At 42.2% G+C, this 25,765-nt stretch overlaps 1 protein-coding gene across 2 annotated transcripts in view; it reads right to left on the bottom strand.

The window, feature by feature from the left end:
- Nucleotides 1-7,158: 7,158 nt before the first annotated feature.
- Nucleotides 7,159-25,765, bottom strand: part of LOC109899300 (apoptosis regulator Bcl-2-like) — a 72,750-nt gene continuing 54,143 nt past the window's right edge. For both annotated transcript variants that reach the window (XM_020494394.2, XM_031836258.1), the window contains exon 3: nt 7,159-8,053. In XM_020494394.2, the coding sequence (XP_020349983.1) occupies nt 7,919-8,053 (135 nt within the window). In that variant the 3' untranslated portion in view covers nt 7,159-7,918. The remainder of the gene's footprint in view (nt 8,054-25,765) is intronic.

The raw sequence follows: 25,765 nt of genomic DNA, 5'->3' as shown, positions 1-25,765 counted from the left end.
TGGTGCCAGAATAACAACCTATCCCTCAACGTAATCAAGACAAAGGAGATGATTGTAGACTACAGGAAAAGAGGACCCGAGCACACCCACATTCTCATCGACGGGGCTGTAATGGAGCAGGTTGAGAGCTTCAAGTTCCTTGGTGTCCACATCACCAACAAATGGTTGAAACACACCAAGAAAGTCATGAAGAGGGCACGACAAAACCTATTCCCCCGCAGGAGACTGACATCGAGAGCATGGTTGCATCACTGCCTGGTACAGCAACTGCTCTGCCTCCGACCTCAAGGCACTACAGAGGGTAGTGCGCATGGCCCAGTACATCACTGGGGCTAAGCTGCCTGCCACCCAGGACCTCTACACCGGGCGGTGTCAGAGGAAGGCCCTAAAAATTGTCAAAGACCCCAGCCACCCTAGTCATAGACTGTTCTCTCTGCTATCGCATGGCAAGCGGTACTGGAGCGCCACGTCTAGGACCAAAAGGCTTCTCAATAGCTTTTACCCCCAAGCCATAAGACTCCTGAACAGGTAATCAAATACCTGAACTGTAAGGTACACCTGTTATATTCGGGCGCACGTGACAAATAAACTTTGATTTGATTTGTTTTCACTCTACCCCTGAAGATAACACGGCAGAAGGGCATTTGGCACTTTTCTGTCTGCTATTTGCTCTGGTGCCACAATGAATTGCTACCTTCCCTTTTTCTCCAGTGTTTCGATGGTTAAAATAGTCAACTGTTTGCATTTGTTTATGTTATTATTTAATGTGTGAAGTGAACTGTCTCGTGGCTGAGCGACAGTCCATGAGAGTAGTTATTGAATAAAACAATCATTAATAGAGAGATAGAAATCCACTTCAAGGCATTTTGGAAATAATGGCAAAGTTACAATAGCTATACTAGCAAACCACTTACAATGCATATCCAATAGATAGCTTCAATCTAATGGTAGTGTGAACATGTGAACAGAGACATTGTTCCCAATGATTTGGTCGAATCGGTTGAATCACTTATTCTCAAGTCAACCAAATGACTTCATAGCCCATTTTGTGCATTGCTGACTCACAACATAAGTGGTTATAATATTTAACCTTAACTAAAATACTCTTTTTTTCATCTCAAGTGTGGCTGAGCTCACTTCCGCTTTTGCATTTACTGGTGACCATCGCCTGAGACTCAAGACGAACTACCTCATGACTATACACGGAAAGTGACATCAACGGTTTCTAATGAAACTCAAACCCTAATGTCTCTTTGGTCTCATCATCCAATTTCATACACTGATGAAGACAACACACCACCTGATTCTGAGGACTTGTTTTCACAGACACAGTTTAAGCCTAGTACTGGACTAAAAAGGGTTTTCAGTGGAGATCCTTCATTTAGAGTTGTTTTTTAGCCCAGGACTCATTTCTGTCCATGAAACAGATCTAAACAGTTTGGCTCAGTTTGACAATGCTCTTACAAGAGGAGTGACCTGAAAGATTCTTGAAACAATAAATAATTGTTTGTTATAAAAGATGTTTACCCATTTGGTTTCCATATGATCCACATATAATCTTCTAACACAGTTTTGTCATAGTGTGTCTTATCTTTTGAGACTGACATCGTCTTATGCAACACAGTCATGTCTATCTCTTGAGATTGACATAGTCTTATGCAACACAGTCATGTCTTGCTCTCTCTCTCTCTCGCTTTTTTTTCACTCTGTTCCTCTCTAACTCTCCTGAAAGATGATTGAAACAATAAATAATTGATATTTATAAAATATGTTTACCCATTTGGTTTCCATATGATCCACAAAAACATCTTCTAACACAGTTTAGTCATAGTCATAGAAATCTGTGACTTTTTATAATGAAACCAAACCGACATCAAAAAGCACTAATCGCTCAGACCTAGTGTAGGTGAGGCCTTTGTGTCGTGTTAAAAGGATAGTTAACTTTAAATACAAACGATTATGATTTTGCCAGTTACCTGAGGGGTTGAATTAAATGCAGAAGACACATTTCAGTTGAAGGCATTCAGTTGTACAACTGCCTAGGTATCCCTCTTTCCCTTTCCTTGGCTGTGTTCATTTGTATTTTGAGTAAACTACCCCTTTAACATGACACAAACATCTAACATTGCTCTCACTTTCAGGGCTGAGAATCTATTCTTCTTTTGGAGCCTTATTTTAAGATGGATTCTTTTTTATAAACAAAGTAAAACATATTGTGACCAACGTTAATTGTGGATGAATTCCTATAAAGGCAAAATGTTGTTCATCCTGCAGAATCTGTTAAACTGATGATTAGCTGCAGCAACATTAATGAATTTTTAAGCACACGTTTCTGAAATTGTATACATTTTTTTCTGTACAAAAAGCAAAACTAAACATACTCCTGTTCTCCACTTCCATTTCTAACCCTGAGATTAAACACGGTCTTAAATTCCGTCACAGTCATCAGTTTTCGATACCCGAGAGTGTGAGAAAACAGCACCCGATGCCAGCAATTATCTAGCTATCCACACAATTACCAACCCCACAAGCGAAACTGCCAACTAAAAACTTTTTTTTTAATTCTCCTTCTCTGCAGCTCAAGTATTTCATACATTGAGTGTGTGGTTTTCTTTTCAACAGTGAGAACTCTGCACACAAATGAAATGCATTTCACAGTTCCATGCGGGATGTAGATCCCTCACTGTGTCCCTCTCATGTATCATGATGGTACAGTATGTTATGAGTCTGAGGACCGGGGTTAAGTCCTGCGGATGTAGGATGTTAAGAGGGGTTATTGCATCATAATTTGGAACCCTGGTTGTCCAGGGAGATAAACAGTAGTAATTAGACTGTTGGCATTGGATTAATCCAGATCATTATCAGTGATATGATGACTACCTGATGATGACGATCATTATCATCATCCTCATCATCATCGACCTCTGTAGCAGCTGTAACAGCAGTAGAGAGGCAGGCAGAATAGAGAGCAGGGGTTGCTATTTGGTACAGGCCTACACCAGGGGGCTTTTTGATGCTAGCAACCTCGAACTGAGTCATTGTCACACTTCACAGCTTTGTTCCTTCTCTTAGGTGATTATTACTGTAATACTGCAATGGGAAGCCATGATAAATACCACAACACACACACATACACACACCTTACTGCACTTGAGTGTATGGAGCTCTTAATGTCTTCCATACAGTACTGTGCATTTTGAAGATATAATGTGAGTTCTATTCATGGAGTCTAAGTAAACCATTCTTGTTTTATACAGCATGTTAAAGGAATAGTACTGTCACGCCCTGACCTTAGAGAGCTGTTTTATTTCTCTATTTGGTTAGGTCAGGGTGTGATGTGGGGTGGGCATTCTATGTTCTGCATTTCTGTATGTTTGGCCGAGTGTGGTTCCCAATCAGAGGCAGCTGTCTATCGTTGTCTCTGATTGGGAATCATACTTAGGCAGCCTGTTTTGCCACCTTAGTTGTGGGTAGTTGTCTTTGTTAGTGGCCTCTATAGCCCTAGTAAGCTGCATGTTCGTGTTTGGTGTTTCTTGTTTTGTTGGCGACATTCTTAATAAAGGAAAATGTACGCTCACCACGCTGCACCTTGGTCTGGTCTACGGACAAAGCGCACTTTGTTATTCACATTTTTCTATAACTTAATGCTTTTTTTCATTTTTTAAACTGCATTGTTGGTTAAGGGCTTGTATGTAAATAAGCATTTCACTGTAAGGTCTACAAAATATATGTCAAAGCATACACATTAAACAAACTGATCTCATTGTCAGAAGCAAAACAAATATTCAAAAAACTCCATGAATGCGTGTGTCTTGGCATACTAGGATCTCAAGCCTTGCTTTTTTCTTCACAAATGACCTTTTTTTCTCTATTTTTACTAGAATTTTTTTCAATATTTCAGATGATTAAAAAATGATGTTAAATAACCAGATAGTCATGCTTGAACTATTATCAAAGATATTAAAATTACACAGAGCAATTAAAGTGTTATCATCATACATAATGAAGTAGCATGGCTATAAAATGAGATACTACCATGGAGACTAGAGACATGTGGTCTACATACAGAATTATAATGAAATAACTTAATTGTAAACCTATTTATGTGCATATACAGTATCAATGCAATACTATTGAATATAGTTAGATTTCCCTGAGAAAGAAGATCGCTAAGAGGTGAATCAACAACAGAAGGAATAAAGAAAGATACAAAACTGTCCTCATTTTACGATCTTATTTTCTTCTGCTTGTCCCATGTGTTTTAGTTTTAGTCCCAAACAACAACAGGCGCAAATCAGGTGCAAAGTCACTGCCAAAATACCTGCATGTTTGTCCTTTGACGCCAAGAATGTATAAAACAAACCCATGTCATGAAAATGTTCTCGTTTATTTCTATTTTTTGTCCCTTTTTCAAGATGGAGAAAGTTTTTAGTTTGGACCAGTCAAATACTACTAGATGGTCTGTGTGTACAGTTTATCAAAAACTATTTCTGCCTTAGAAGTGAAATATGCATAAATTAAAGTAACTATCCAGTGAAAATCTCACTTTTAAAAGTATGTTAACTCATACCCAAATAATATTTACTCATCCTATACTCGTATTTGTTGAATTAGAGAAAAAACCCACCTCAAACTTGTATCTCAAAAATGCTTGCTATTTCCTCATATAACGTGACTTCACCTTGGCCTATGAGCTGGCCAATCAGCTGTTAACTTGTCATAAATATGTTTTTTGAGTGCTATACACCCCCCCCCCCCCCATTCTGTTGTTGGGGTACGCCCACACCTTTCCAATACAGAAGAGCACTTTTTTTTTACATACTTAATTACCTTACCTCATATTTTAATTCATTATAGGTCATATTTCATGTAAATCTGTAAACATATAACAGTTAAGTCAAATAATAAATACATAATTGATATGAGTTTTGTGAACAAAATAGCCCTCACCCATGTATTGGTAAGATTGGTTGGCTATCACATCATCGTGGTTTTTGTTTCGGTCAATATTCAGTTACTAATCCATACAATCTGAATGTGCTGTTCAAAACCGCTGGTGTAAAACATATTTGGGATCTTCATTGCAGTCAAAGAACGTGATGGATGTCATCAGTCTGCTGTGCATGGGGTGTCTGGGTTTTATCAGACATTTTCTTGATGATACAGGGCAATGTACCAAAGTACAGTACTGCTATCATTGACATTGCCATACTTGAGAAGTATTTGATTATTCATTTTAAATAGTGCAGTAAAACTTTACATTTTTCCACATGGAAATAATGATTCCATTTGTTATGCGTTATATTTGCTATTTTCATTTCAATCTGCAATGTCAAGAAGACATTTCATGGACCTGTGCTCTAATGAGTAAAAGCAAATTAATACAGAATGTAGCTATGATTGTTGCATATAGGATTTATATTTTTACGATGCATAAAAAAAGGCAATGTAAACTGTGGAAACTGAGGATAGAAAAAAAATGTATAAGTTCAAGAGGATGGAAGTTCAAAAGAAAATGAATGACCTGATCTGTCTTGCCTGATAAGAGAGCGAGCTGTGGGAAAATAAAAAAGCTGCCAACCAACCAACATTTTTTGGGAGCTTCTTTTGTATGTTCAGCTTTAAAAGACTTATCACACAATCGACAGAAATAGAATAGATTTATTTGGTGGATCCTACAACCCTTAGTTAAGATACTATATGCAAACTCCACGGCTTCCTTTTGGTTTCTATGCGACTGGAAGTTTCAGTCTAATTAATCTCAACTCACAATACATACACTTAATCCTAACCTTGTACCCTCCTGAACAGTCCCCTGCTTTTCTATGGATATAGCTAATCAGGAGGTACCATGACAGTAGTTAGACATCAGGAGGAACCAACCAGAGTCTATGGAAAACCCCCTCTGTCCAATAAGAACCTTAAATATCAGCGATGTCCTCATGTGTCTCCCTGACAGATAGTCATGCCTCAATGTCTGTCTCTGCTGATCGGAAATCAAGCCTCCCATCGGAGTAGACTTGGGCCGTTATCTGATACCAGGTGATCGATGCATCTCTCTCTTAGGGGGAAGCAGCAACAGACAGATTAGATTTGTCTGTTTTCTTTGTTCAACCTCCATTCAACCCCCACATGTTAAAGTCCCTTATGTCTCTCTGGAAGGAGATCCTTATTGGATATCCAGAAGATCCAACCCCACGTGGAGGCTTGGAAGACAAACGAGGAGACAGAAAGTAAGGTAACTAACTAGGTTTCCCTTTTTATCTGTGGATTAATAGTTGGAGTAGAGAAACACACGATGATGTATGACTCCGGGTCAAAATTCTACAAAGAACCATCTTAAAAAAGAAGACCATACAGCATGTCAGGTGAAATACCAACCCAATGCTCATCTCCTAGGACAAACTAGCAACAGCTAGCTAGCTAAATGCCCATGAACATGTGTTTTGATCTGCCCCCAGATGAATATAGTTGATTCAAAGTTGTTTTTAATATTTTAACCTGCGTGTTGTGATCATGTCTGGTGTGGATGGATGAAATCAACAGGAGTGCAATGAAGCATGTGGACGCATGCGCGTGGCCGGTGTAGTCAGCATGTAACCCTAACTTAACCCAAACCCTAATTCTAACCCTAATTGCAACCAAAACCCTCAACCTAAGCCCTAAGCTTAAAACAGCCTTTTTCCATGTGGGAACTGACAAATTGTCCTTGTTTTTACTATCTTCGTTTTACTATCCCATCAAAGGGTTTGGTCCAAAGGGATTGGGTAGGTGGCACATTGGGACTGGCTATAATACATTCAGGTGTGCTTGAAAATGGCTTTCGATCCTTAGAATATACAGCAAGCGAGAGAAACTCCGGAGAATATTCCTTCTCAACATTTAGGTCACGCTCTTGTGTTCCACAAACAAAGAAACATGGGGGACGAATCAGAGACAAGAACTTTAATAGGAAATTCTCACATCTATTGGATTTGATTGAAGTTCCCTTGGGGGTTTGTGCACAGTGAGCCTTCACCACCCAAACTAGAAAAACAAACCAATAATTCCTGTCATCAAAAGTCATCATGCATAAATGGTCACTCAGGCAAAAACGACCACTTTCACCACTCATGCTGGCGATGGAAGCTGTATGTACAGTACATTTGGGATGTTTTAAAAAAATGTTTTACTTTTCTGTCAATGTTACATGCTACATACACCACAGAATCATGCTGAAAATAGTTATTAAAAAGAAAGAAAATCTTGTTTTTCAGTTTATGAATAAACAATCACCTTTCTTATGTTCATTAACCATACATCATAAAAGTCATTTGTTTAATTGTTAGAGCACACACATGAGTTTGTGTGAATATGTTTGCCTGCAACATTCAGTATCTACCCGTTGGTATGTGTTTATGCATTAGTATAAAATGATCAAGTGTGTATGCAATCTTTCCAATGATATTCCCTGTTGGTAGCTGTCTAGTATACAGTACGCATGGGTGAATCCATCTGTAAGTCTGTATGAATATACAAGGCTGCATTTGTCAGAAAAAACATGTTGCATTCCGTGTGATTGATTTGTATACTTATTTTTCTTTTTCATCTTTTCAATACGCAAGAGGACGGGTCATGGAATATGAAATAAGCAACCAAGCAACAGAGCGGTGCGGTCTCCTTTGAAGATCCGGCAGCTCTGGGATTGAACCGGGCTACAGGCCCGGGATGGGCAGTGCTGAGCTGTGAGGTGCTTTCAAAGAGAAAAGAAAAAGCGAGGAACGAGAGACGAAATATTGTAGTTCGTGCACAGCAAAGTTATAGGTTGCCAGTTTTTCAAGGGAAAAAAGTGCTGTTTGCCTTTCTTTTTTGGGCTACTGGGTAAGAACCTGGTAGGAGAGGCGAGAGGGAGGGGAAAGGTCCTCTGGGGTCTTTTATATCACTTCTGGATGAACAAGGCTCCAATGGTGACTCCGGCTGCACCCAGGGCGGCCAGGCCGAACACTGTCTTTAGGTAGGGCCAGGAGTGGAAGGCAGAGATCCTCTGCTGCCCATAGATCTCCACAAAGGCGTCCTGAGAAAGAGAGAGAGAGAGGTTAGTATCATCACTACAACTGTTCTTTATTCTAATTACTGAACATTCACTCGCCATGTAAATTAGTTTGTTATAATATCAGTTCGTGCCCCATCAAGCCCTCAATGTAATTTTTTCATAGATCTATATAGACACTATGCATCAGTAAAATGTCTCAATGACCATGGCTACATGGGGCCCATATCTCTGTGGCTCTATCCCTGAGCCTCCTCTGTCTGTGGTACACACAGGGACAAAAGACAGAGGAATAGACGACCATGTCTCACAGCCAGCATCCAGCATCCCCCCCCCCCAGACAGACACACACACACAGCTTCTTTGCATACCAGGCATACAGTAAGTAAGACTAAAACATCCGATCCCACACAACTACAAACCACAAACAAATGTATCTGTGCATATTATCTGGTTTTGAAACAAGAGGAAATGTTCAGGTTCTTCCCCAAATCTGTCCACTGGTCCGGTTACAAGGAAACGTTCAGGTTCTTCCCCCAACATGTTCAGTGGAATGTAATAGAGTGTAATACTAATATGACAAACAAGGGGATAACCCTAATGAAAAGCTGTTCCTGGTAATTTGTTGCTATTTAAAAACTGGATGGAAAAATTATGAATGCATATCTGATGCAATATAACAACACACAGTACAGTACAATATAACAATACACAGTACAATATAACACACAGTACAATATAACAATACACAGTACAATATAACAACACACAGTACAATATAACAACACACAGTACAATATAACAACACACAGTACAATATAACAACACACAGTACAGTACAATATAACAACACACAGTATAATATAACAACACACAGTACAATGTAACAACACACAGTACAGTACAAAATAACAACACACAGTACAATATAACAACACAGTGCAGTACAATATAACAACACAGTGCAGTACAATATAACAATACACAGTACAGTACAATAAAACAACACAGTACAATATAACAATACACAGTACACTATAACAATACACAGTACAGCGTCTTCAGATTAGATCTTTACAAATTTAGAGCATACAATACTGCCTCCAGTGCTAGACTGCCTCCAGTGCTAGACTGCCTCCAGTGCTAGACTGCCTCCAGTGCTAGACTGCCTCCAGTGTTTTAGATATTTTAAGGTTGTTTAGCACTGTAAACTTTATTCCTGTGTGTATGCGACCCAGGTTGTGTACTAAGAGCTGGATATGAAACACTGTATTCCCAGACCTTGTGAAATCTAAGTGTGTGTGTGTCTTTTCTATGGCCTTTGGTTGCTGAAATTTAAATAGTTCTCCTAATTTCAGTTTATATGACAAAACAAGTAGTCATTGTGTAGAAAATAATTAAACAATCTAAACCACTGTGAAACATATTTTCCACAACCAAAAATATGATATTTTCAGCTGTTGAAAGCTGGGGCACAAAACTGAAAGTAGAAGACGCTAAAACTAAACTGAAGAACGGGAAGCATAGAAATAGCGCACATAGATCTACCGCTTCTTTGACTTGCTTTCAAGGAGAAAGAAAGATCTATAACTCACATTTCTATGTGAATTTGGTATGGTCGCACAAAAAGATACAAATACAATTCTACTGGTCATATACACATGGTTAGCAGGTTTTAATGCGAGTATAGCGAAGCTACATATTGTAGCTTTAAGCTCCAGAACCCTAGATCCCAGTGTGTGTGTGTGTGTGGTTGGTAAACTGAATACTAGTGTGCCTCCGTTTTCTCCTCCCCTCCCCAGACCCCATACACAGTGGAGTAGACTGCTTAATAAGTAAAGCCGTGTTTTTATTGCAGCGTGCTTGTACCACATTACATTTGGCACAGACTCTCATCTACAGCTCATGCCCGTAGGCTGCGTTCAGGCCCCAGTGTTCTAGCCCAGTGAGGGGCCGGCTCGTGCGCAATTGTTTGGATTGTATGATTCCCCTTCCCACTGGTTCCAGCATCTTGTCAGTGGAGAGAATATCTGCAGGGCAGACCCGTTTCTTAGCCCTGAACAGCTTGCAGGAAGGAAGCTTCCCCAATGTGCTGACAGGGAGGAGGTTAACCCACAACTGCTGCACATCAAAACCAGCTAGAGCAGATGACAAGAAGTCAAGAGGAGAGACTGAGAGGAAAGGGTGGAAAGAGAAGGAGTGGTAACGGCATGCTTCTGGTGCTGGTAGGAGGTTAACCCACAACTGCTGCACATCAAAATGACTCAGAGTAGAAGGGGAGAGAGAGAGAGGAAATGTGCTGCTGAGTACTCTGGCTAGAGTTCACGCTTCTTCTGAGCTCAAGTCAGAGTGCCGATGCAATATTCAGCACCATAGATTCATTAGTGTAGCTCACACAAAAGTCTGTCATCATAACCTAGGATAATCCTCTAGTCAGAATGGATAGGATATAAAAGTAGCCTTCCAGTATGTAATCTTCCCAATTTCCACGTACACGTACTTCCCTAATTTTAAACTATATGTCAATGAGAAGAGTGCATCTCTTTGACCATTTCTCTGACAGCCACAGGTTGATATCCTGTGTCTTGGAGCATGAGGAGCACCGCATCATATTATGTACAAAATACCCTCTCTTCCAGCAATATGACGTACATAGCCATTGTTTACACTTCCAATATCCACCAAGGTGCTTACTGTAATAAAAGTAGGATATCGAGGGGAGCATCTTTCAAAGTTTACATTGACGAGAACACACATTAAACAAAAAATAGATTGATGACATCGTGGGAAATTCCTCGATTGGCTCAGTCTGGACACATCAGCATCACCATAGGAACTGCATCATTAGCATACATACCTCATTAGCATATTAATAAAAGTCATATCACGGGTAATTCCATTCATCGATTCCAGCGAGGGGAACAGGTGTTCAGGAAAGTACAGTTCATCATGCATATCCAGTGTCAACAGAACAACCTCGTGCATGTACTGTAAACCATAAATGTCACACTGGCTCTCTGCTGTCACGGTCATACTTCTACAGTATGGGGCTACACAATAGTACCGTGATAGAGAGCTGTCCATAACATGGACAACGCTGGTTTGATGTCACGGTTTATTCCACAAGCAAGGGCTATTAGGTGTTTACACCCGCAACAACAGTTGCTTTGTTGATCACCTGATACACCCCCCCTCCCTACACACACTCTCTCTTGTCATCCCCCCCCTTCTTTCTTCTGCTTCTCTCTTCAGGTTGCTCTATGGTGCTGTCCTGATATATCTCTCTCCTCAGGTTGTTCTATGGTGCTGTCCTCCTAATATCTCTCTCTCTTCAGGTTGCTCTATGGTGCTGTCCTAATATCTCTCTCTCTTCAGGTTGTTCTATGGTGCTGTCCTGATATATCTCTCTCTCTTCAGGTTGTTCTATGGTGCTGTCGTAATATCTCTCTCTCTCTTCAGGTTGTTCTATGGTGCTGTCCTCCTAATATCTCTCTCTCTTCAGGTTGCTCTATGGTGCTGTCCTAATATCTCTCTCACTTCAGGTTGCTCTATGGTGCTGTCCTTCTAATATCTCTCTCTCTCTTCAGGTTGCTCTATGGTGCTGTCCTATTCTCTCTCTCTCTTCAGGTTGCTCTATGGTGCTGTCCTGATATATCTCTCTCCTCAGGTTTTTCTATGGTGCTGTCGTAATATCTCTCTCTCTCTCTTCAGGTTGTTCTATGGTGCTGTCCTCCTAATATCTCTCTCTCTTCAGGTTGCTCTATGGTGCTGTCCTAATATCTCTCTCCAGGTTGCTCTATGGTGCTGTCCTATTCTCTCTCTCTCTTTAGGTTTCTCTATGGTGCTGTCCTATTCTCTCTCTCTCTTCAGGTTGCTCTATGGTGCTGTCCTATTCTCTCTCTCTCTTCAGGTTTCTCTATGGTGCTGTCCTAATATCTCTCTCTCTTCAGGTTTCTCTATGGTGCTGTCCTATTCTCTCTCTCTCTCTTCAGGTTTATCTATGGTGCTGTCCTAATATTTTAATTTTTTACCTTTGTTTAACTAGGCAGTTAAGAACAAATTCTTATTTTCAATGACGGCCTAAGAACAGTGGGCTAACTGCCTGTTCAGGGGCAGAACGACAGATTTGTACCTTGTCAGCTCGGGGGTTTGAACTTGCAACCTTCCAGTTACTAGTCCAACACTCTAACCACTAGGCTACCCTGCCGACGAATATATCTCTCTCCAGGTTGCTCTATGGTCCTGTTCACTAGCCAGAGGGTTGGTAACAGACAGGGCCCTTGGATTTCCAACATGTTGTCATCTCTGTTTGCTTTTTTTCCCCCACCTCGGCAAACGTGTCATTAGGTGAGCTTCCAGCGCGTGTTTAAACCGACCAGCTAGGTTTGCCCAAAGCCAGCGCTAATGGATTCTGCAGGGTAGCCTAGTGGTTAGAGTGTTGGACTAGTAACTGGAAGGTTGCAAGTTCAAACCCCCGAGCTGGCTAGTGAACAGGACCATAGAGCAACCTGGAGAGAGAGATATTCGTCGGCAGTGTAGCCTAGTGTTTAAACCGACCAGCTAGGTTTGCCCAAAGCCAGCGCTAATGGATTCTGAACACAACTCTGACCTGCTGGAGGAGCTGAGCTTGCTAACTGAGATAACCGAGCCAGAACCCAGCAGGTTTTACCAGTCTTGTCATGGTCACCAGGATATACTAGCCCACTGGGCACATACGTCAATTCAACGTCTAGTCGACGTTGAGTGGGTTGTTTTGGATTACATACTGCTAATGCTAACCGTGTCTAGGGGAATATCTCAATTGCATACTCCTCGCATCCTCTCTCCTCATCTCCTTCTCAAAACCAATTGGAGGAGAAGGTCAGAGGGGAGGGACTTCTGACTTTTTCATCCAATGGGTTTTGAGAAGGAGATGACGAAAGAAGACGCGAGGAGTATTCATTTGAGATCTTCCCGAGGTGAATAAAAAAATATGGTTATTCACTTGCCTTTGTACTAATATTTACTGAGATTCTTTACAAAGGGTTAGACTAAGTTGTGAATCTTCAGAATGCCACATCCAATAACTGCTAGATAAACATATGTAATTCTTTGTTATAGAGACGTTGCTTTGTATGCAGCCCAAGAAGTCAACCAAGCCCTTTCCCAGAGTTTTCCCTAATGCCTTGGATCAAAGCCCAGGTATTGTAACATAGCCTGCCAAATGTGACAGTCTCTGACTCACTGTGCCCACACATGGGTTAATAAGGGCTTGATTAGGTCGTTTAATCCAGGGGATTAGCCAAATGGATGGGATTTAGACGAATTTGCATGATATGCTGATTAGGGCATAGACTGGATAATGGGGGAATTCTTCGTCTGGGGAGTTTCCTCTCTCGGTTCATTGGAGGGTCAGCATGATAAAATGGCTTATCGTGGAGAGACAATCAAACTCTCTTTTTCTTTCTCTTTCTAATTTCCATCTCTCTCATTCCTTTCTCCCTTGGTCTGTCCTTCTACTTTCTCATTCCCATATCTCTCTCTCTCTCTCTCTCTCCCTCTCTCTCTCTCTCTCACATTCACATTCACATCTCATTCCCATCTCTCTCTCTCTCTCTCTCTCTCACATTCCTATCTCTCTCTGTCTCATTCCAATCTCATTCCCATTCATATTCCCATCTCTCTCTCTCATATTCCAGTCTCTCTCTTTCTCACTCTCTCTCTCTCTCTCTCTGTCTCACTCTCTCTCTCTGTCTCACTATGTGTCTCACTTTCTCACTCTCGGTTTTTCTTTCTCACTCTCTGTGTTGCTGTCTCTCTCGCTCTCTCTGTGTTGCTGTCTCTGTCTCTCTCTCTCTCTCTCTCTCTGTGTCTCTCTCTCTCTCTCTCAGATATTCAATCGCTTTGATCAAATGATGTAGGTGGGTCAATTCAAGGTATGGTAGTCTTCTTAAGGTGGAATGACTGAGAAAACAAGAAGAGATTAGTTCTCAAAGCTCCAACAAAGGACTCTCCTCGTGAGAAAAGGGCTCCTCTTGGACTCTTGTCAGGCCAAACAGGGAGTTGAGAATGAGAACAGGAACGTTGAGGGCTTTGCCCTGCTCAGGCACCTGTCACACGTTGGCAACAACACGTCCCTGTCTCTCATTTGTGCTGAACCCCCCCCCAACCTCCTCCCCCTGCCTCGGCAGACACACAGATTTTAGTGTGAGGGCCTCATTCCTGGCAGACATTCTAAAAAGAGTTTGCCAGAGGGATATCGCAATCGAGGAGAAAGGAAGCAACTCTCAGAAAATGGGGAGGCTTCCAATCCAGGCCCACCCACTCTGTCAGATGACAGTGGACCTGTTATCGGCTTCAATAGCTGGGCCATTTGAAATATAGTTCATGTTATAGCCTCCATGTCCCTGGCTTTGTCACATCACATGTCAAATGTAGCCAGCCCTGTAAAAGACAACTTGACAGAGTAATGTGATAAGATTTAACAATGTTTGTGTGTGTATGTATGTGTGTGTGCGCTGTGTGTGTGTGTATGTATGTGTGTGTGTGTGTGTGTGCATGTATGTGTGTGTGCTGTGCGTGTGTGTGTGTGCTGTGTGTGTATGTATGTGTGTGTGCGTTTGTATGTGTGTGTGCTGTGTGGGTGTGTGTGTGCTGTGTGTGTATGTATGTGTGTGTGTGTGCTGTGTGTGTATGTATGTGTGTGTGCTGTGTGTGCTGTGTGTGTATGTATGTGTGTGTGTGCTGTGTGTGTATACTGTACTCAGATGTGGCTGTATTATGTGTGTCTGAGTTTAGAAGTGTATGAGTTGTCCCATGATGAGCTCAGATGCACACTCACACACTCCTGAGTTCAAGCGTGTGACAATTCGCTGATCTACTTGCTGCCTATCCCATGATGTGTGTTTGGCCCACAGGCCTCCTACGAACCATACACATTATGACATCCTTTCCCACAGCCACTAAGCAGAGCTAAAGTGTAACATCCGACAACTTTATTATACAGCCAAAAAGACCTCAAGTTTCACACAACCCCTGAGCTGAACAGGAGGAATATCGTACAATGTCTCCATTCAATCACGTGGAAGGATGTCTCTGGGTCTGTTTTTTACCCCCGCCATGTTTTCAGCTGAGCAAATGAATTAGCTGGTCATAGATATAAAGGCACCATGGGAAAGGGAACAGAGCACAGTTCACACTATACTGAGCTGCCTAAGAAGAGGAGTGTTCTCATTGGAACAGATGCATGCTGGGATATACAAACAACAATTACATTTGACATTTTAGTCATTTAGCGGATGCTCTTATCCAGAGAGACGTACAATTAGTGCATTCATCTAATTAAAAGGACCACTGCGTGAGAACGGTTCAATGTTTTAGAATGATTCATACAGTACACGTCAAATACAGAAATAACTACGTCAACATGGGATATATATATGCATAGTACCTTTTGTATAGCTTGTCACAGATACATTGATGCCAAATAATAAAACCAAATAGTGTGACTACCTGGGGAAATTAACATGCGACACAAGCACACAAACTATGCCCTTATTGCCCCTGACCACAACATTGAAATGAAATGTGTTCATTTCAAGGAACTTTCCTTTTAGCTGTTACCGTAGCAACAGTTCCTCTCCTTACAGCACACTTTCATGGAGCCCCGTGGACTAATGAGGTCTTAAAAGCAGTTTTTTCTCTTTGAGATAAACAAGATTCAGTCATTAAGGCAATGTAACGGAGGTGAAGATGGACCCCCCCTGCTGTGCACAGGTTGACCCATCTCTGACTTCAGGGGCCCTTGTGGCCCTTCCCAGGTTGCCCTCCCTCAGGGGGTCAGTATCACAGATAAAAACACATTAGGGAATTAAAAAGCACACATCCTCCCAGTCCTATCCAATCAGTGTGTAGGCCATGGTGTGTGTGCGTGTGCATGCATGTGTGGTAGTGAGAGAGTAGGGGTGGGGAGGGGGGTTTTGTTCACTTTGATGTAGTAGCCACAGGGCCTGAACGTGCACCTCCATCTGTATGCACCCCACGGCTGGGTGAGTGCAACGCAGGAAGCAGTAAATTATTTTGTCTATATGAAGTAGTTTGGGGCAGATGCAGTGTTGTCCCTGTGTGATGTTTTTTTTTATTTTCCACAGAGGAAAGATGAACATCTTGTCAACCCAGTGTTGTCAACCCAGTATGTGTTTAATACAAAAACTGATACTGAGACATTCTCAGGGAGCTGTAACTAACTCATAGAGCTGCAGCTTAGTCAAGACGTTATATGATTCTTTCCTCACCCTTTATACCTCAGAGAATATCCTTAATTTAATGATGAAACGCAGTTTGACTGTTGTTCTTTCAGGCCTAACAATGCTATTGGCATAAGTAAGAGTGAGACATGAATAATGCTGTTAAATGTACAAAGCCCGGAGGGAGAGAGATTTGTATTTTGTCTATTGCACTATACCAGAGTCAGGAGATTAAACTGCAAGTAATTACCTTTTTAGGATGCATTGGATTACTGGGTCAAGGTGCAATCCCCCCTCCCTCCTATGTCTCCCCTTCTCGGCTTGTATTTTTTTTTGGGGGGGGGGGCATTGAACCCTGTGACCGGGGGAGGGCAGCCTCACACTGATATGAGAGGATTGTGGGTTAGGAGGTCCGGGAGAGTTGAAACAGAACACTAGATACTGAACCTAGAGGAGGGCCAGACTGTTGCTTTTTCAGGAAAGCCTTATGGGTAATGAGATTGGCACATGTGGCAGGCCCTATATCTTGGTGGGTGGGGGCATGTCCCCTCCCATCTCCACTTTACTTAATGGGTTTTTATTTCATCCCCTTGCCCTCTCTTCCTCTTGAAGCTACCTTCTGCTGGTCCTGTTTTGGTTCCTCTCCGGATACAGTACCCTTTGTTGTTGTTTTGGGGACAAGGACTTAGATCTGCTTACAGCGGCCTCTTTTACAGTGCATGGTATCACACACATAAGTAGCAGGTAGCCTAGCTGTTAAGAGCGTTGGACAGTAACTGAAAGGTTGCTGGTTTGAATCCCTGAGTCGACTAGGTGAAAAATCTGTCGATGTGCCTTTGAGCAAGGCACTTATCCCTAATTGCTCCTGTAAGTCGCTTTGGATAAGAGCGTCTGCTAAATGAATAAAATGTAAGTATAAACATCCCTAGTAACCAATAATCTAGTTTGTAATAAAGATTAAAAATATATATTTCCCATCTGTCACATAGTGTATGCTTGTTTGTTTCTGCTATAAACAGACATGTTGCATGTGTTACTTCTCAAAGCCTGCTTTGGACCATTGAGAGTCACATTGGTAATTTGAGTGTGTAAATCCTGTTCGTGGCTGAGCAAAGCTATCAACAACCGATGCACAGGACAGAAAGTGGAAGTAGTGGGATAGGGTCAATCTAGTCCGAGCCAATGCGGTCCACCGATCTGGTTTCATTCACCATTCTGCCAAAAGTTCCAAGAGAGCCAATCCAGCTGTCTCTCCTTTCCCTCCTGTTCCCTGTCCCCATATACATGTGCCCAAAATGTAGTGAAGACAACAGGGTCTTCCGTGAAAATCCCTTTCCCACAGAAAGTATAAAAAGTGTCACATGAAAACTTTTAAATTGTTACATACACCACATAGGTGCAGTAAAATATGTTGTTTTACAGGATTAGCCATTGTAGTACGGCGGCCACAATAACAGATTTTTCACCTTGTCGGCTCGGGTATTCGAAATAGCGACCTTTCAGTTACTGGTCCATTTCTGATGTTAGCCAATGGAAAAAGACCAGAGTTTACCATTTAGTATCCGAGTTAAAAGCTGTAAGAACCTTAGCTAACCTTTAGGGATCTATTTTAACAAACCTAACGCAACGGTCAATCAAAGTGCTGGCGGTAGAGCTATAGGTACCACTATAGGTACCGCTATAGGTACCACTATAGGTACCGCTATAGGTACCGTTATAGGTACCACTATAGGTACCACTATAGGTACCGCTATAGGTACCACTATAGGTACCACTATAGGTACCGCTATATGTACCGTTATAGGTACCACTATAGGTACCACTATAGGTACCGCTATAGGTACCGCTATAGGTACCGTTATAGGTACCGCTATAGGTACCGCTATAGGTACCGTTATAGGTACCACTATAGGTACCACTATAGGTACCACTATAGGTGCCACTATATGTACCACTATAGGTACCGCTATAGGTACCACTATAGGTACCGTTATAGGTACCACTATAGGTACCGCTATAGGTACCGTTATAGTTACCACTATAGGTGCTGCTATATGTACCACTATATGTACCACTGTATGTACCACTATATGTGCCGCTATATGTACCCCCTGTAGGTGCCCTTATATGTACCACTATATGTACTGCTATAGGTACCATTATAGGTACCACTATAGGTAGCACTATAGGTACCATTATAGGTACCACTATAGGTACCACTATAGGTGCCGCTATATGTACCGTTATAGGTACCACTATAGGTACCACTATAGGTACCGCTATATGAACTGTTATAGGTACCACTATAGGTACCACTATATGTACCGCTATAGGTACCACTATAGGTACCGCTATAGGTACCGCTATAGGTACCGTTATAGGTACCGTTATAGGTACCGCTATAGGTACCGTTATAGGTACCACTATAGGTACCACTATATGTACCGCTATAGGTACCGTTATAGGTACCACTATAGGTACCGCTATAGGTACCGCTATAGGTACCGCTATAGCTGCCGCAGTCATCCCCCTGTTCAAAGGGGGAGACACCCTGGACCCAAACTGTTACAGACCTATATCCATCCTGCCCTGCCTATCTAAGGTCTTCGAAAGCCAAGTCAACAAACAGGTCACTGACCATCTCGAATCCCACCGTACCTTCTCCGCTGTGCAATCTGGTTTCCGAGCCGGTCATGGGTGCACCTCAGCCACACTCAAGGTACTAAACGACATCATAACCGCCATCGATAAAAGACAGTACTGTGCAGCCGTCTTCATCGACCTCGCCAAGGCTTTCGACTCTGTCAATCACCATATTCTTATCGGCAGACTCAGTAGCCTCGGTTTTTCGGATGACTGCCTTGCCTGGTTCACCAATTACTTTGCAGACAGAGTTCAGTGTGTCAAATCGGAGGGCATGCTGTCCGGTCCACTGGCAGTCTCTATGGGGGTGCCACAGGGTTCAATTCTCGGGCCGACTCTTTTCTCTGTGTATATCAATGATCTTGCTGCGGGCGATTCCCTGATCCACCTCTACGCAGACGACACCATTCTATATACTTTCGGCCCGTCTTTGGACACTGTGCTATCTAACCTCCAAACAAGCTTCAATGCCATACAACACTCCTTCCGTGGCCTCCAACTGCTCTTAAACGCTAGTAAAACCAAATGCATGCTTTTCAACCGGTCGCTGCCTGCACCTGCATGCCCGACTAGCATCACCACCCTGGATGGTTCCGACCTAGAATATGTGGACGTCTATAAGTACCTAGGTGTCTGGCTAGACTGCAAACTCTCCTTCCAGACTCATATCAAACATCTCCAATCGAAAATCAAATCAAGAGTCGGCTTTCTATTCCGCAACAAAGCCTCCTTCACTCAAGCCGCCAAGCTTACCCTAGTAAAACTGACTATCCTACCGATCCTCGACTTCGGCGATGTCATCTACAAAATGGCTTCCAACACTCTACTCAGCAAACTGGATGCAGTCTATCACAGTGCCATCCGTTTTGTCACTAAAGCACCTTATACTACCCACCACTGCGACTTATATGCTCTAGTCGGCTGGCCCTCGCTACATATTCGTCGCCAGACCAACTGGCTCCAGGTCATCTACAAGTCTATGCTAGGTAAAGCTCCGCCTTATCTCAGCTCACTGGTCACGATGGCAACACCCATCCGTAGCACGCGCTCCAGCAGGTGTATCTCACTGATCATCCCTAAAGCCAACACCTCATTTGGCCGCCTTTCGTTCCAGTACTCTGCTGCCTGTGACTGGAACGAATTGCAAAAATCGCTGAAGTTGGAGACTTTTATCTCCCTCACCAACTTCAAACATCAGCTATCTGAGCAGCTAACCGATCGCTGCAGCTGTACATAGTCTATTGGTAAATAGCCCACCCTTTTCACCTACCTCATCCCCGTACTGTTTCTATTTATTTACTTTTCTGCTCTTCTGCACACCAATATCTCTACCTGTACATGACCATCTGATCTTTTATCACTCCAGTGTTAATCTGCAAAATTGTAATTATTTGCCTACCTCCTCATGCCTTTTGCACACATTGTATATAGACCCCCCCTTCGTTTTCTACTGTGTTATTGACTTGTTAATTGTTTACTCCATGTGTAACTCTTTGTTGTATGCTCACACTGCTATGCTTTATCTTGGCCAGGTCGCAGTTGCAAATGAGAACTTGTTCTCAACTAGCCTACCTGGTTAAATAAAGGTGAAATAAAAAAAATTAAAATAAAAATAGGTACCGTTATAGGTACCACTATAGGTACCGTTATAGGTACCACTATAGGTACCACTATAGGTACCACTATATGTACCGCTATAGGTACCACTATAGGTACCGCTATAGGTACCGTTATAGGTGCCGTTATAGGTACCGCTATAGGTACCGTTATAGGTACCACTATAGGTACCACTATATGTACCGCTATAGGTACCGTTATAGGTACCACTATAGGTACCGCTATAGGTACCGCTATAGGTACCGCTATAGGTACCGTTATAGGTACCGTTATAGGTACCACTATAGGTACCATTATAGGTACCACTATAGGTACCACTATAGGTACCGCTATATGTACCACTACAGGTACCACTATATGTACCACTATATGTACCGCTATAGGTACCGTTATAGGTACCACTATATGTACCACTATATGTACCGCTATAGGTACCACTATAGGTACCACTATAGGTACCGCTATAGGTACCACTAAAGGTACCGCTATAGGTACTGAAATATTTTTGCTGTAGGTTCAGAAATATTTTTGCTATTTTCACAACCACAATTATTGGCGCGAAAGGTCTGGTCTTTGATGAATTGCCTTGGAATCAACTCCAATTTTGGTCTGTTATAGTATGTTAAACAGCTTACAGAAACAAAATAGTAAAAAAGTAATTGCATAGCTTCAATGTTGAAATATATACATAGCATTCACACTGATAAATGGGCTAGGCCTACTATTAACAATGTCTACACTGTATTTCTGATCAATTTGATATTATTTTAATGGACCAAAAAATGTGCTTTTCTTTCAAAAACAAGGACATTTCTAAGTGACCCCAAACTTTTGAACGGTAGTGTACATATTGGAACCATCTTATAGATCGTATTTACACTTCTCCAGAATTTACAGTGAATCATTCTAATAACTTTGGTTTTAATAAAATTCTACGAAAAACAATGGATACATTTAGCCTACATCATGGAGGAGGTTTTAGGCACGTCCAAAGCATGGCTAAGATAATGTCAACAATACATAGATAAAAAGAGAATGTCAGCTCACTGTTTAGCTCCTCTCAAACTTGATATTTTAATAAAGCTTTGGTGATTAAGATTTATTTCCAAGCAGTCTCACAAGCCAAACACTTTGACAGTCTTGACTAGCCTACTTGATTAGCTACATTGGTCAGGACAAAAAGAAAACAGACTTCATTGAGAAGAAGGGAGGATATGCTTGGTTTAAGCATAGCATGAGTGTTTTATGTGTTTATAGTGTTTATAGCACCAAAAACACATCTTGTTCCATGCTCATATGGGCAGTGTGTGTCATGGCTGGATAGGCTGTGTTTTCTGCTGTCAACATTCATGACATAACCATCCGTGTTACCTCTTAAACCAGCTTTTAGTTGGTCTTAAATATCCATACCAGCTCTTCCTGAAATAAGCACTTTGGATCATGTTTTTAAGGACACACCTCAAATATTTCCACCCCTCCCATCTGAGCGCAAGTGTGCTGATGTTAGACAGGTAAATTGCCGAACCTGGCGTTAGAACTGGAAAATGCCAATGCACCAGTTTTTACATAACGAAATTGCAAACTAACAGGCGTTTAACAGTAGCGCCGCCTTAAAGCCAGCTGAAAATAGAGCCCTAACTGTGTGAAATGCTCAACATTGCATTGACCGTTACTGTGTGAGGGACATAGACCGTTACTGTGTGAGGGACATGGACCGTTACTGTGTGAGGGACATGGACTGTTACTGTGTGAGGGACATGGACCGTTATTGTGTGAGGGACATGGACCGTTACTGTGTGAGGGACATAGACCGTTAATTGTGTGAGGGACATGGACCGTTACTGTGTGAGGGACATAGACCGTTACTGTGTGAGGGACATAGACCGTTACTGTGTGAGGGACATGGACCGTTACTGTGTGAGGGACATAGACCGTTACTGTGTGAGGGACATAGACCGTTACTGTGTGAGGGACATAGACCGTTACTGTGTGAGGGACATGGACAGTTATTGTGTGAGGGACATGGACCGTTACTGTGTGAGGGACATAGACCGTTACTGTGTGAGGGACATAGACCGTTACTGTGTGAGGGACATGGACAGTTATTGTGTGAAGGACATGGACCGTTATTGTGTTAGGGACATGGACCGTTACTGTGTGAGGGACATGGACAGTTATTGTGTGAGGGACATAGACCATTACTGTGTGAGGGACATGGACAGTTATTGTGTGAGGGACATGGACCGTTACTGTGTGAGGGATATGGACCATTACTGTGTGAGGGACATAGACCGTTACTGTGTGAGGGACATGGACCGTTACTGTGTGAGGGATATGGACCATTACTGTGTGAGGGATATGGACCATTACTGTGTGAGGGATATGGACCATTACTGTGTGAGGGACATAGACCGTTACTGTGTGAGGGACATGGACCGTTACTGTGTGAGGGATATGGACCATTACTGTGTGAGGGATATGGACCATTACTGTGTGTGTATTAGCTAGTCAAAGTGAATGATGTATGAGGGAGGAAGAAAAGGCAGATAGGTTGGGTGGGTGCTGAACCGTCACTGAGAAGATGCATGCCCCTGCCCCAATATAAACCGTTCTCTCTTTTAGTCCAAATTGTAAAATACGACAAAGGAAGAAGAGTTTCTTAGTTCCTAGTCTAGAGTTGCTGTGTCTATGCTGTTAAATCTGTGGGGGGAGGTTAAGTCATCTCTTGGTTTAGCGCCAAGCCAGGCCGCCCAGGAAATCTGAAGAAATGATGCCTCTGTCACTCTGAAATCCAACCCTGTGTCACTGACAACTGTCACCATCCTTATAAGGATGGAACACACTGACCACAACAGAGTCAGGAGGCCATTCACAAAGTCTGTGGAGGCATTAGGTCTCCCCCATTCCTCAGGACTCTCTTCCTCTCTTCTTTAAAAGGTGCTGGGAGTTATTTATAATCTGATGTATTAATGGCCAGAGGAACTGTTGGCCTCTTCCACCACAGAGCCAGGTCAGCTTTACTGGCTGTTCTGTGGGTTTGGAACCACTAGAGAGACCACTACCAGAGAGCAGTGAAGAACTGCTTGGCCTTTAGCATCTGTGGTTGGCCGCGTTAGCTATTGTTATGTGGCCGGCTAATTCATCTGCTCTGAGGGTTTAAACCATCACAGAGGAAAAAAACTGACCCAGAGGCATGTTTCCTCATGATTGAACGGAGGAGCCTTGTGAGACATTCCTTGAGCTTGGCTACAGGATTGAGTGAGACTTGAGATTGTTTTGGCTTGGTAACTTAGGCATGATATTTTGCAGGATGAACAGGTGCTGCATATTGTACACAACAACACAAAATCACAGGAAGCCATATGAAGCTGAAGTATGATTTGGGTGCTTGAATGTTCCTGTATATGTGTAACTGTGTGTGTGTGTGCATGTGCATGTGTAAAAAGCCACAGCTGTTGAGAATCTGACTCACATCCATGGCTTGCTACTAATTTGCATGGGGTGCAATCCCTGCAGTGTCGGACACCCACTTGTGTCTAGAAGCGAGACAGAGCGAGACAGAGACACGACCGCCCAGCACCTGCAAACCCGTGAACAACCACAGTGCTCCATCAAGAATCGACGGGATGGCATTCTCTCCGTCATGGGGCGAGGTGTCAAGAGCTGAGTCAGAGACTGAGACACACTGCCAAGGTCATGTTTTTCAAGTTCTCACTCGTCTGACAGATAATGGATTGACTGCCTAGACCAGGAGTGTTAAAATCAATGCAGCCCCTGGGGTAAAATCTGTCTTCAACAAGGAAAATTGGTTACATTTCCTCCCTGTCAACATTTGCAAAAAATAATCCATTGTTTTTGGAATTTTCTATAATCTGACTGTCTAGCTTTAATTTGGGTGATTATTAGCGAGCTGGAAAAGGTGAAGAATGTCGGGCCATTATCATTTATACACATTTTCCCTTTGGTTTTAGTCATTTGACCCACCAATTTAGACAAGTGTGTCTGGGTAAGTGTCATCTAATATTGAAACACATATTTTTATCTGGACACTTTGTTTACCTGGAATTTTTCCATATTGTAGGCTACTACTTTTACCACGTTTAGTCTTAATCTTTACTACATTACTCACTGTTTAGCACATGACCTCACATGTGAATCCTTAAAGAGGTGAGTGGGGCTGGCTTAAAAGGGTGTGAACAATGCTGAATGGGTGTAGACAAGGGAGGGCTCTCCAGTAGTAGTACCAAAACATTTGAAGTGCCATTTTCTCAAAAGTGAGGTTAAGTTGATCAACTTTCAAAGCAGAATGACTTTCCCATTGTTCCTTTAAATGCAGTGGATGATATACCATTTTGTAGCTCTGTGTCTCTGCTTTTATCCTATGTAAAAAATACAATTTCACATTTTGCTACATAAGACTAAATCAAGGTGGTCGGTCACATATGCCATGTCTTGAAATATGCAGATCGATGGATTAAAAGTACATTTATATTGTAATATGCTTAATTCCACCTTTAAAGCACTCAAAGAAGGCATGACACATCGAGTCACTGTTAGTTTTACACTTAAGACATGACTCTGCTGTTGTGCTATAGTATTTGTGAATTTTGTCTCTTGTATAATACATTCTGTACATTAGTTTATATGGATGCACGATATACGATATATCGGTGAACATATCGGAATCGGACAATATTAGCTAAAAATGCCAACTTCGGTATCGGCTCAATGTTAGTTTAACATCGATGTGCATAACCGATGTCAAAGTTCTTAATGTTGTTAGATCCATCTTTTGAAAACAGACACTTGAAAAGATTCTGGGGATGAGCATGCTCATCTTCAATATGTACCCATTGTTCCTCTTTAGTGCAATGTACAATATGTCTTAAGTAAAAGCCTTGGGTGGCGAGTTGATACGATTCCAAGTCTGGAAGTAGGCCTTCAAGTAGGCCTTCAAGTTGAAAGGTTTCTTGCAGCTTGATTAAGGCTTCATCTGCGCTTGTGAATTCCATCCTTTGCATTCCCTTCCATACCTACAGCACTGCTGGGAAGCGGAGTTGAGATTTGGTCCCATTTTCCTCCAGTGACTTTGATTGGCAAGTATTCTTTGCATTTCTTTCTCAGTTTAGGATACATGTCCTTGACGAATCGAATGGCCTGGCCTTGGATTTTGATCTCATTCCCCCCCCCCCCCTTGTGCCTTCAGAATGTTGACTTTGGTCTGATAGTTCCATAGTTTGAAGATTACTAC

Source organism: Oncorhynchus kisutch, linkage group LG11, assembly GCF_002021735.2.
Source record: "Oncorhynchus kisutch isolate 150728-3 linkage group LG11, Okis_V2, whole genome shotgun sequence".
NCBI lineage: Eukaryota > Metazoa > Chordata > Actinopteri > Salmoniformes > Salmonidae > Oncorhynchus > Oncorhynchus kisutch.
The sequence above is the reverse complement of the archived record's forward strand: the minus strand, read 5'-3'. Positions and strand labels throughout refer to the sequence as shown.